The sequence below is a fragment of the Seriola dumerili genome, unplaced genomic scaffold (genome assembly GCF_002260705.1).
Source record: "Seriola dumerili isolate Sdu_G_001 unplaced genomic scaffold, Sdu_1.0 BDQW01000056.1, whole genome shotgun sequence".
Lineage (NCBI taxonomy): Eukaryota > Metazoa > Chordata > Actinopteri > Carangiformes > Carangidae > Seriola > Seriola dumerili.
Window position 1 is genome coordinate 8646583 of NW_019174311.1, and position 12374 is coordinate 8658956.

At 40.3% G+C, this 12374-nt stretch overlaps 1 protein-coding gene across 1 annotated transcript; it reads left to right on the forward strand.

The window, feature by feature from the left end:
• Positions 1-6147: 6147 nt before the first annotated feature.
• LOC111219171 (kelch repeat and BTB domain-containing protein 12-like) lies at positions 6148-12117 on the forward strand. The gene is made up of 9 exons (XM_022741782.1): positions 6148-6318; positions 6470-6651; positions 6899-7031; positions 7471-7704; positions 7819-8177; positions 8258-8531; positions 9338-9485; positions 9573-9770; positions 10426-12117. Exons 1-9 carry the CDS (start codon positions 6148-6150, stop codon positions 10572-10574), a joined length of 1848 nt encoding a protein of 615 aa, XP_022597503.1. The 3' UTR covers positions 10575-12117.
• The last annotated feature ends 257 nt before the right edge of the window (positions 12118-12374 follow it).

Genomic DNA, 12374 nt, shown 5'->3' on the forward strand with positions numbered 1-12374 from the left:
GTGCCTATAGTGATTAACTTGGTGGGAAAGGCCAGACTTTGGTAAACACTCCAAACTGTGAAAACTGGTAAATCTTGACACTGAGAGACACATTGAAATGCTGCAACTGACAAACACTGTTTAATCCATACAGCAGTGCATATACAAAAACACACACAAACACCCGCTGATAGTTACTTAGCTCTGTGTTACAGATTAAAGTTTGCAGCTTTTCTTTTGGAAATGGCACACTCATCTCTCACTTTTGGAACAACAACAGTTTACTAGATAGGTGTGTGTGTATGCACCAGATTGAAACATCTTATCTTTATGGCTGCCAAACCTTCCTCATTCAGGAGATAAAGTGACAATGTTTTCAGTGTCAGCAGAAAAAACGCTACACATTGTGCTATTGGCATTGCCCAATATCTTTTATGGGATGTTTTTTGGATGATCCAAAAAAAAAAAAAAAAAAAGGTTGATAACTAGCCTAAAATAAGTCTCCTTCCTGATTAATAAAGAGAGATCAGCTGATTTGGCTTTGTATAAGAAATCTGTTTGAATAGTCAAGTTTTTTATTCAATTTAATTAAAACATCTTCCTTCACTAAATCAAATGGTTCAATTTGTTTCATACATGCCCTTACTATTAAAGTGGCATCTGTACAGCCTGTGAATAAAGACAGAGAAAATGCAGGTATCTCCTAACAGCATGAGTCTACATGATAAGGTTCATGCACCAGGACACTCTAAACCTATAACACATCAGGTTATTTTCTCTCACACATACTACGTTGTTTGTGACGATTTACTAAAATGAAATAAAAACAATAAACAGAATCAATGTATAGTTGAAAAATCAAAGAAGAGCGAGAGGTGAAATGAGCTGATTAACAAATAAAAAAATAAACACAGGCCTTATAGATGGAGTATCATACACAATAAGTATATATGTCTCTCTGTATACATTCTATATGTAGGGTCCAATATATCACTTTCATTTTAAAACTTGGTAAATAAAAGCCCATTTACCTTTGAACAAGGTAACCTTATAACACAAATCCATTAGTCACACTCCTGACAGGGCTCCTTCAAATCATTTATTTGATGTTGATGTTAAGCTGGTTAAATTTTAAAAGGGTCTTTGTCAAAATGACTTTCATTATTGATTGAAGTTTATCTTGTTATTCAGACTGTGTGAAAAGAACCGATGAAAGAGACATGAAAAAACTGATAATGAGTGAAAATTAAAACAAAAAAAATCTGATCAGAGTCAGAATCCTGTTGGAACCATTATCTGTTTTGACATGAGCGATTTAAAAATGAAAATAATTAATGGTAAAGTCGTTAACATAGCCAGTCAAATTGCTGTAAAACCTCAGAATGAGCTGAGGTTTTGTATCTTTATTAGAACTGCAGCCTGCACTCAGTAATTTGTGTGACAGGACACACACAATACATACTGTACATGTATAGTAAATGTTCTTCACATCTTTGTGATATCATTAATGTTTCATATGGTCTGTTGTTGTCTTTAGTGGTTTATGTTTAATGGTGTTTTTACAGACAAGGGATGGTTTAAGTTCATGTCAATGGAAAATAAAGTTGTATAGTTGCATTTTATTGTATTTTATTTTAGTCTTGGATAAACACCAAATTCTTTTTTAGATATTAACTACAAAAGCCATGCTACATGCTTCACAATGCCTTTGTCTGTGCTTTAAATGCTTGAGACTATATGTTTGTTGTGGTTTCAGATTTCACTGTTAATGACTGGCAAAGCACTCGCTATCACAGGTTCCCAGTATTTAAGTAAAGGAACAACTGGCTCCCAGGATGAGGTTCCTTGACACGACTGAAATGACTAACAGTAATGGATGAGTGTTGGACATTAACAGTGAACATTCTTGCATATTAACCCTGGTCCCTGTTGCAGGTGTATGTAAATGTATGCTGGTCAAACTCAGGAACATTTTTGATGAGCAAGCACGGCTGAAAGGACAACTAATGTGAACAAAGTGAACCTGCCACACTCTCACTCACATCTCAGCTCACTTACAAATCACACAAAACAGAATCATTTGTTTAATTTTAATTAAAGATTAAACTTTCCGCAGAGTAAACCATTTTAAAAAAAAAGGTGTTAACAGGGTTAAGCATGTACTCTTTGGTCAAGTTTGCACTGGTAATACAACCATTTCGAGTGGCAAAGGCTGGATGTCACAACCAGTTTCCCATTACTTTCAGTCATCTATTTTAACTGCTTACAACTGATGCCTGAAGACTGCGATGTGTCCTGTGCACTCAGCCTATACCATAGCTGGTATTTTGTCAAGTATTTTTTAATGATCTTGTTCTGCACATTGTCCCCTGGGGTCAGAAATCACTTCTGTAGTTTGGTATCCAAAAAAATGCTTGTTATAACTTTTAAAGTAACCTTTCCTATTCATTTTAATTTCATTTTCTTTATATACAAGCACAATGTACATTAATAAACATTTCTGCAAATGTGCCAGTGTTAATTTCCCACTGCAGTCCTTTGGCAAAAAATGTGACATATTAAAAATACATAAACAAATCACACAATAAAAAAAACACAGGACAATAAGATGCTCTGTTTTCAGAGTTATTTAAATGTTTTGTGTTTTCACACTGCAAGTTAAACACAAGGCCAACTGGTTTCATGCATTTTTCAATTTTGTATTTTATCTTTGTGTGTCTGTAACCCCACTATGTCGAATCTGTGTTCTTACATTTTCTGCATATTTTTGTTACGTATGTATTGATTTAAGACCTAATAAAACCAAACCAAACATTCTTACAGTGAGGTAGAAAAAGATAAAGACAGAGAGGGACGAAAGGGAAAAGAGAGGGCACAGTGTGAAACTGTGGCTGTGATTGTTCCCGTCAGAGGAGAGTGGAAATTTTAAATCTCACTGCAGGTTTATCATTATTGAGTGTTTCCTGCTCATAGCTAAACCATAGTGTTTGTTCCTTCAGCTTCAAGTAGTAATTTCAGTTTGATTTAGTGGATTTTTAAACAGAAATTCAATTTTCTCTTTATCCTCAAAATATCTGTTGATCTGAATGCAGGGCAAAACCTGCTGAAACTGAGCAGCACAAAGGTAATATGAAAGAAATTCACAGTGTGTGCAGCATGGGATAAAAGAAATAATAAAGTTGCTGTTATTTTTTGATTGATGTGGCATTAACGCTCTGTGAGACCTCTGAACATAGGATGCTGCCACGCACCTCCTCTCTTGTATTAGGCAAACCTTATCAATAGGTAAATAGCAAGATAAATCATTTAACTGCCTGGATGAAGAGGTGAAGTGTTTGATAACCTGTGAAGCGCTATACATTTTCTCATGCCTGTAAGGCATAGTCAGATTGTTTCCTGACCTAGTTTTTAATAATGGTCTCATTTAGGAATAGTTGAAAAGTAGTAGAAATATATATATAATTGACATTATATGAATAATAGAGCAAACGAAACTTATATATGTTGCACTTTTCAAAACAGAAGTTACAAATTTCTATGGAGAAAAAGATAGTATATACAGAAAAAAATTATTTTCTAGCCATGCTAGCAGCCTATGAAGCTATGTTTGTAGCTAAATGCTAAGGTCAGGTATCAGGTATTTGGTCATAAATCTAAGTCTTGAACAAGTTAAATTTTTTTGACATGATGGTGACACTTAATGAAAAGTCAGGAGATCATCAAATCAATTACAATTTATCCTGAGGGGGACACAAATGTTGGTGCAAACTTTCACGGTAATCCATCCAATAATTTGTGACATATTTCAGTCTGGACCAAAGTGGTACAAACCAACAGCCCAACGTTGCCATTCTTAGAGTTTTGCTCCTAGAAATACTAAAAACAATAAGCGTTATGCTATAAAATGTTCCAAAATGTGCTATAGTAGGAAATTAGCCTCTTTTTTTTTTAGCCACTTTCACTTCATCAGTAGATTAACACTCATGCTCTGTAAACTGAAGCCTTCCTTTTGGCCAAAGGTCCCAATGAAGAACTGGCAGTGTGACAGTACTCTTACTGACACATGTAAGTGAGCATGATTCACATGTTCCCATACACACATCCTGGGCACAGGTGTCACTGATTAATCTGCACTGTCTATAAACTGTGAGGACCATGTTGTTTTGCTGCTGCTGTTGTGCAATGCAGCGCACTCAACTGTACGTGGAAACACTATTAGAAAAGAAACAGCCTGAAATAACCCTGTAATGAGATTCATGTCACCTCCTGTAACCTGTCCAGTAGGCAGACACACCCTCACTATAAAACAATGATCATTTGCATTGTGTGTGTCTTCATCTTTGTGAATGTTTGACTGTGTGTGTTCACTGGTAGTTCTCATCACTTGTCTTGTGAAATGTGCCTCAAAAGGTTAGCTTCAGGCACTTACTGTTTAAAATCTTATGAAAATTTCCTAATCCCTGAAAAAGGCTTTTTTTCTATGATTTTTCAGTTTTTGGTGACATTTTTTTTTCACCTTGGCCACAATCTACATCTTATCTACCATTTAAGGTTATTCACTGAATGAGTCTTTCTTCCATATGACAGGAGTGTTCAACACATGTCAACAACCTGTTAACCTTATACCTCTGATCCTCGCACCTTTTTCATTCTAAACATGGTACAGAGAAAACTGCGTGTCTTTTAAAGCCCAAAATTAATAAAAGTGAAACACTGACTAACCATAAAGACTGTCTGCACAGCAGGTTCTGGAAACCTGAACACACCACAGCACTTACTGGTCTATTTTAAACCTTTTAAACAGTGAGCATGCTATTGCCCCCACTCACAGGCAGCAGATAGCACAGTAAACACAGCACAGACCTGCCAGCAAAAACTAAGCAAAACACAATACAACAGCCTGCAAAGAGCAGTTGAAGATATCAAAGGTGACGTCATTACAATTCAGAAACTGCTAAATCCTTGCCCAGGATTGCCTCGGGACCCCACTGGTATGATAGCTGTTTTCTGCATGTGCTAAGCTAAAGTCATGCTAACATGCTCCGGCTCACACTGTGAACTGCCTGTGCATGTCTGCTTGGAGTGAGGTGACCTGTGTGTGTTTGGCACACTCACTGATAGTGTCATTATTGTCTCCAAAAGTGCATGAGTTGGTGGGCCAGCTGCTCGGGGGTGGAACTAGTTTGAGACACTGGTCAACATGGAAAAGAAAGGCCTTTAAGAATGGAGCAAAGCCATTAACTAACAAATACACAGTCTGAGAGGCTCCTCTTCTGCTGTTTGTGCTTATATTAGTTTTCATTTTGCATGGTATGGCCTATTGATGAATGTATAAGTCAGCCTTTTTTGTACAATACATGAGACCAAATAATCTCAAAAATCTGTCTCATCTGCAGCATTTTATCAACGATCATTTTTTGATTGGAGAAGATTTATTAAGTGAAATCAATGAGAGAGACTGTGGATTTTACCAGCAGTGACCTAACTGTGTAACAAGTGAAAAACAAGTGAAAAAACAAGTGTCCAGTGATCAGTAGCACTAAACAAAATAGTCTAAAGTGATACATTAGCTCTGCTGGAAAAAAGAGAAAGAGCTATTTGTGAATGTGTGGTCTGTACATGCAGTTCACTGAACATAATTACAAAGTAAATTCAGCCTTTAATTTTCATTTTGGAATTTTTTTTTTTTTTTTTTTGCATTTCAAGTAACCCAGTTCATTCACATTTGTAATCAGATCACAGCTGTGGTTTGAGGTCAAAAAGCTGTCAGCCTACTCCGAGTCTCTTTTTGTTTGGTAAGGTCAGATGATAAAATGAATCTTCACAATCTGGAGTTTTGTTCATGTTAAGTATATGTATGAACCAAATCCCTCCTTGATGTTCTCTCTAATTTTTTGCATTTCAAGTAACCCAGTTCATTCACATTTGTAATCAGATCACAGCTGTGGTTTGAGGTCAAAAAGCTGTCAGCCTACTCCGAGTCTCTTTTTGTTTGGTAAGGTCAGATGATAAAATGAATCTTCACAATCTGGAGTTTTGTTCATGTTAAGTATATGTATGAACCAAATCCCTCCTTGATGTTCTCTCTAATTATTTTCTCCTCATGTTTTTTCACCACTGCTCTGCCCCAAGCTTTTCTCTCTATGCTGACATCCAGAACGAGAGTGCATGGACCCTGAGGTACCAGACTCTGCTCAGGCAGAGCATGGCTTACTTCTGCTCAGGAAGCTGGAGAGGATGAGAGCGTCTGAGGAGCTCACCGATGTGGTGCTGCTGGCAGAGGGGATTCCCTTTCCTTGCCACAAGGTTGTGCTGTCAGCATTCAGCCCCTACTTCCAGGTGAAGTGACCATGCACAGATTTGTTGAAATGTATCATGCTGATATATGAAAATACAAGATGATTCAACCTGCGTTTTGCAGAGCTGTTGATGACGCATTGAGACTGTTATTGTTTGATGCTCCATTATTTTGGTGAATTGCTGTGTCCAGGCCATGTTTACATGTGGTCTGAAGGAGACCCGGGGAGGAGAGGTATCTCTCAGAGACACTCCTGCTCAGAGCCTGGAGCTGCTACTGGACTACATGTACCGTGCTGAACTCCCCCTTTCCAATGACAACATCCAGGGAGTGGCTGCTGCGGCCTTCCTGCTCCATGTGGACGGAGCCTTCAGGTGGAAAATAAAAGGGATTGGGAAGTAGGATGTTGATCATTAAACGATAAAATAACATTAACTGGACCTGCTCTTATATAGTAAGAGGTTGGGATATTAGGGCCAACTACCATTCATCCTACCTGTTATCCTGCTTGTAGCCTATGTCAAGAACAGTAGTAAGATATGTAGGTGGAGCATCTTAGAAGACAGTGACCCATGTTAGAAATACTGACAATATGTTGCTTCCTTGTTGTTACCACTTGAGGTTGTGTCAGAGCCACATGGAGGCCCGTATGGACGCCTCCAACTGTGTCGGTCTGTACCACTGGGCCAGAGACCTGGGGGCCACTGGTCTGGCTGACTGCGCCTTAAGATACCTCTGCCAACACTTTGCACAGGTGAAGCATTCAGTAGAACAAGTTCCAAATACTCTCTCAATTAGAGCCATAAACAATTACCCAAAATCCAAGATTAAACAAAAATATATTTGTCCTGAAAATAATTCATGAAAATAACTGCTTTATAACATATATTGGCCCCTTAAGATCAGCCAACTTCAAAGGCTCAGAGCCGATGAACTCTATGATGATTGTCACTGTTAAGCTGAAGAACACTTTACCAGCAATCACCATTCTGACTTTTGTTTTTCAGTTACTTATTGCTGCCACTAGGTGGCAGAAATCCCTTACACTGTTTTGCACAATCAGACACAGGTGTTGGGATGCTTTGGTTTAGATTTTCACTTCAGCACTTTTGGCTACACTCCTGTCTCTTGTGTTTTTCTATAACTCAGACATTGCCATTTTTTTGCCCCCTTCTTCATCCTGCTCTCATCAGGTTTGTGTAGAAGAAGAAGTGCTGGACCTGGATGCCCAAAGTCTTGGGAATCTGTTGGGTTCAGATGATCTCAACATATCGCAGGAGGAGGTTGTGCTGGAGCTGGTGCTGCGTTGGGTGGAGAGGCGAAGAGGGGACTCGCAGAGCGAAGCCCAGGCTGTGCAGTTACTCAGGCGTGTCCGGCTAGAGCTTGTGGACCCGGGATTCCTCCGCAAAGCCAGGAGGAGAAACCCGGTGAGAAGGGATAGGAGGGAATGGCCAAGTAATACAAGTCAAGACTCTTTTATCCACATTCATCAAGGGATTAGTAGATTAACAGAATATAATGCCTGTGAATGAACCTTCCAGGTGTTGCTGCGGGATGCTGAGTGCTTTGGGATGATTGATGCTGCTCTCCAGACCTCGGGTCTCTGTGAGATGTCAGCTCCACCTCGCCCAGCTCTTCGCTATGGCATGGAGACCACTGACCTGCTGCTCTGTTTGGGCGGGGTTAATAAAGAGGGAGTGCCTGCCCGCCGTGGAGGACTTGCCGACCTCAGCTTTTGCTTTGCCCCCCATGCTAGAAAGACTTACTACATCCCCTCTCCGCTGAGGGGCTGTGGAGGTATGGGCCAGATCACAGCAGGGGCAGTGACACGAGACAACAACATAGTGGTGGCCATAGAGGCAGTGGACCAACACAGGATGAAGAGGGTGGATATCTACAGGTGTGTCATAACTGAAAAACCCCCATTTTTGATTGGCACTGCATTCAGAACCAGATCTGAACTGTCTGTCTGTCTTCCAGGTATGATAATTCAGAGGAGAAAAGCTGGGTGGAGGTATGCTCAGCAGCATACAGGGACATGTATGCTTTAGGGCTGGTAGGCGATGCCCTGTATTTGATAGGGGGTCAGATGAAAGTGCGGAATCACTACATCATCACAGACAGTGTGGAGAGATGGTCGCTGAAGAGAGGAGGCAGCTGGCTCAGCTTCGCTCCTCTGCCTCTCCCTCTAGCCTGCCACTGCGCCGTGAGCCTGAAGGAGCATCTCTATGTGCTGGGTGGCTGGACACCACAGGTACAGACCTGTAAATACAAACAGTTTTGCAGTCAATAATGAATGTGCAGCGCAGGGGTGTACTGAAGTGTGTCCCTGAGCAAGAAAGGGGATACAGTTTCTGAGATTTCAGATTTCTGTCATTTTTGTTTTTCTCATTGGTTTGAAGCTAGAAAAAGGCGGTGTCGCAATTCTCCACACACCATTCAAGATTTAGTGATATCTGAATCACTTGTGATGATAGTTGGTGAGTGTTTTGGTCTATGAATTCTGATCAAACCACATCCACATAGTCCAGATGAAGAAGATTTTGCAGTTTTTGATTGTTAAACTCAACAAAAAAGTGTTTTTACTGACTTTTGACTTTGATTGTTGCATATTTATTGATACATATTTAATGTAACAGAGAAATACAAATATCAAGGTCCACTGTCAACTGATGTCTTCAACCTAAATTCAACCAAATATCAATGTCTCAGGACGTCGGTGGCTCGCTGCGATCCTGCAGGGAAGTTTTCAGCGGCAGTAAATCCACTGAGTAGAATTACAAAATTCCCAGAGGTGGTGAGACGAATGGGCTGAAAGAAGCTGTAACAATTCAGTTATCTGCAACAAAACCTTAAGCCAACAGAATTAGCTGAAAAGCCTAAAATAAAATCCTACAAGTAGCAGCTTTAAGGCAACTCAGTGACTTGGTGAAAGACTCAGAGGAGCAGTTCCCTTTTTTTCTTTTCTGTTTCTGCTGCTTCTGAGTTCTCAGTTCTCACACCTTTGTCTTTATCTTCCTCCCTCTGCCTAAATCTCACCTTCCTCCTCTCCTACCACAGGATCATCCGGATGATGAGCCTGACAAGCTGAGTAACCGTGTGTTCCAGTTTGACCCTGGTAGGGACAGGTGGACAGAGTGTTCCAGGATGAAGTACTCCAGGTACCGCTGCAGCACGGCTGTCCTCAACGGAGAAATCTACATATTAGGTCTAAGACAGGCTACAACTGTATCCCTACGTATTCACTGTGTATGAGAAGGAGCGGAGCCAGACAATGCATGTGTGTTTTCTTCAGGTGGTATTGGATGTGATGGAGAGGACCGTGGACAGTCGCGTCGCTGTTTGAGTTCTGTGGAGATCTATAACCCAGATACAGACACCTGGAGGGCAGGACCAACCTTGCCCATGTCCCTGCTCTCCCTCCGAACCAACGCCTCCAATGTAGGAGTATTGGAGGGAAAGCTCTACCTCTGTGGATACTACAAGGGGGCTGGTCAGTCACTGAATGCCTGTCAGTTATTTCAAGCAGCTTCTTTGTGTGGTACCAGAGACAAGTGGTAGCATCATTTGTAGTCATTTTGTGTCTCTTTGTGGTTGATTTGCATATTTTACAACTCTTTGTTGTCTTTTCACATTTGTTTGTTGTTGTTTTACATCTCTTTGTGGGCGTTCTGCATCTCCCTTTTGACATTTTGCATCTTTTTGTGGTGATTTTGTGTCTCTTTGTGGTCCTTAGGTGTTGCACTGTTTTGTGCGTCTTTGTAGTTGTTTGGCTGATTTTTTTTTAACAGTCCCTTCACTGCAGAGGCTCTGGCTCTTGTTTGGTAATCCACGAATGATACCAACAAGCAAACTACCAATCACTCTCTGGCATCTCTGGCTCTGGTAGGGGGGCACCAGAGGGGCAGGCAATCGGATTCCAGGGGATGAGGGGAGGGTCATTGCACCCATCTGGCCCCGCTCCTAGTCACCAAGAAAATTTCCATGTCTTTAACATTGTGGTGAATCAGCCTTTGCAGGCTGAAATGCCTCTTGTTGCACAAACACAAGGCATCAGAGTTAGGGAATGCCAGCTCACTGATGAAGCAGTTTCTCTGGAAATTAGATTTTGGTCAGCCGTAACTCATACTTTTCTCTCATGCCTGCAGGCCGTCATGAGATCATCACCAAGGAGATTCTGTTACTGGACCCCGCGGACAATGTGTGGACGGTGGTGGAAAGACGAGCAGCCATGCACGACAGCTATGACGTCTGTCTGGTTGCCAACCTCAATCCTCGAAACCTCTTCGCACCCTGATGCATCTACTCCTGGCTCTGAGCAACAATGCTAGGGGCCATGATGTGTGGGAAATCAGCTTCTGCCTTCTGAACCTCATACAAATGTATCTAAACCTGGCTTAACGCCAGGATTTCACATGTATCGACAGCAAGAGTGAAATCTGGATGTCTAGTTGGTTGCCTTCCCAAAAAACACAATACTCTGTGTTCTTTCTTTTTCTTAGGTGTAAAAGTCTGTGAGAAGTGTTTTCCTTTTCAATTTCTAATCTTTATGAACAATTAGGAAATCCTCATAAACAACAAAGTTGGGTTAGTTTCTTTGGAAATGACTCATATGACCTTTCCGAAAGTTATTCATATGAATGTTCTTAAACTACTTGATTAAGAGCAGGGAGAGAATGGTTTAAAGAAACCAGTGTCTTCTGCTGGTGGGAAACAAGATGCAAATTGTAGTCTCTGATGTGTCCTTCTGTAAAATGTCTGCTTCCTCCAGTTTCCTCTGAGAGATGACAGTTATTGATTGGGTTGAAAACATATTTAGTTTTAATATTATAGTTTTATTTATGCTCATTTACTTTTCTCTTGCTAAGGGTTGGATGAGAATAATGATGCCAAACTCAACTCATAACCAGCAGATAATTAGTTTAGCCTTGCATAAAGACTGAAAGCAGCAAGTCTGGCTCTGTCCAAAGGTTAAAGAAACAAAATCCACCTAACAGCACCTTTAAGGCTGACTCATTAACAGAACATGTTATATCTCATTTAGTTAATGCACTCTTGTCCTCACCATGAGGTCACCAGACAACCAGCGGGGGGTCTTTTTTTTTTTCTTTTTTTACATTTTTCAAGGATTTTAACCTTTGGACACAGTATTCATTTAGTTGCAGTCTGCAACCTCACCACTAGATGTTGCTACATCCTACACACTGGTCCTTTAGGCCTGTTGTTCTTCTGGTCTTCTTGGTGGTCTTGTAGCTATAGTGGCACTTTACGAGATAATTTACTTAGAGAGAGTTAATAAATGGTTATTAATGTCTTTACTAATAGTTAATGGTCCGTGTGAATGCTTTAATGATCAATAATAACTCGTCACACTGTATTAGTAATTGGACTTTTTCACAGGAAAGGTGGTGAACCTAAATTTAAGGTGAAGAGCCATCCAGATTAGCTTTCTCTGTCCTTTACAATTTGTATATATTTGGATCAGTAAGGACTCGTGTTGTGGACTTTGTGACCCGCTGACCTCTGGATGAAGGATGCAGAGAGGTCATTATTTAACTAACATTTGTTGGAGTAGGATCGTTTTCTTGTTGGAAAGCAAAAACAAATTTGTAAGCCATCACGCCTCCCTGCAGTTAGAATCAGTGGAAGGGGTTATTATAAGGTGTTTTTGCCATTATAATGGCTAGTTACTTGTTGGTTAAGCATTATGATTCATTAACTGTTCCAAGACATTACAGCCACATCAAGTCTTATTGTGTAGGTGAATTCCTGTGATCACTTTTTTCAAGGTTTTTATAGGCTAAGATAATAAATGGATACAGTTGCATTTTCACAAATGAGTTGCCTTTAGTGTTTCTTGATTATTTATATGTGAATTTCAAAAGTTTAAAAAAGAATGAGAATTTAATCCTGTAGTCTTTCCAACAACTATTATTCTTTCTCTCTGACTTCAAAGTCTGTACCTCCTCCCAGTTTCTTCAAAGTCTTCTCCAGGGTTTATTTTTTCTCAGCTCACCGCATGGCAAAGCATCAACAAACATGTCTGACTGAAGTGGTGGATTTAGGGTGAGTGTCTGACCCGCACGACATTCCATAC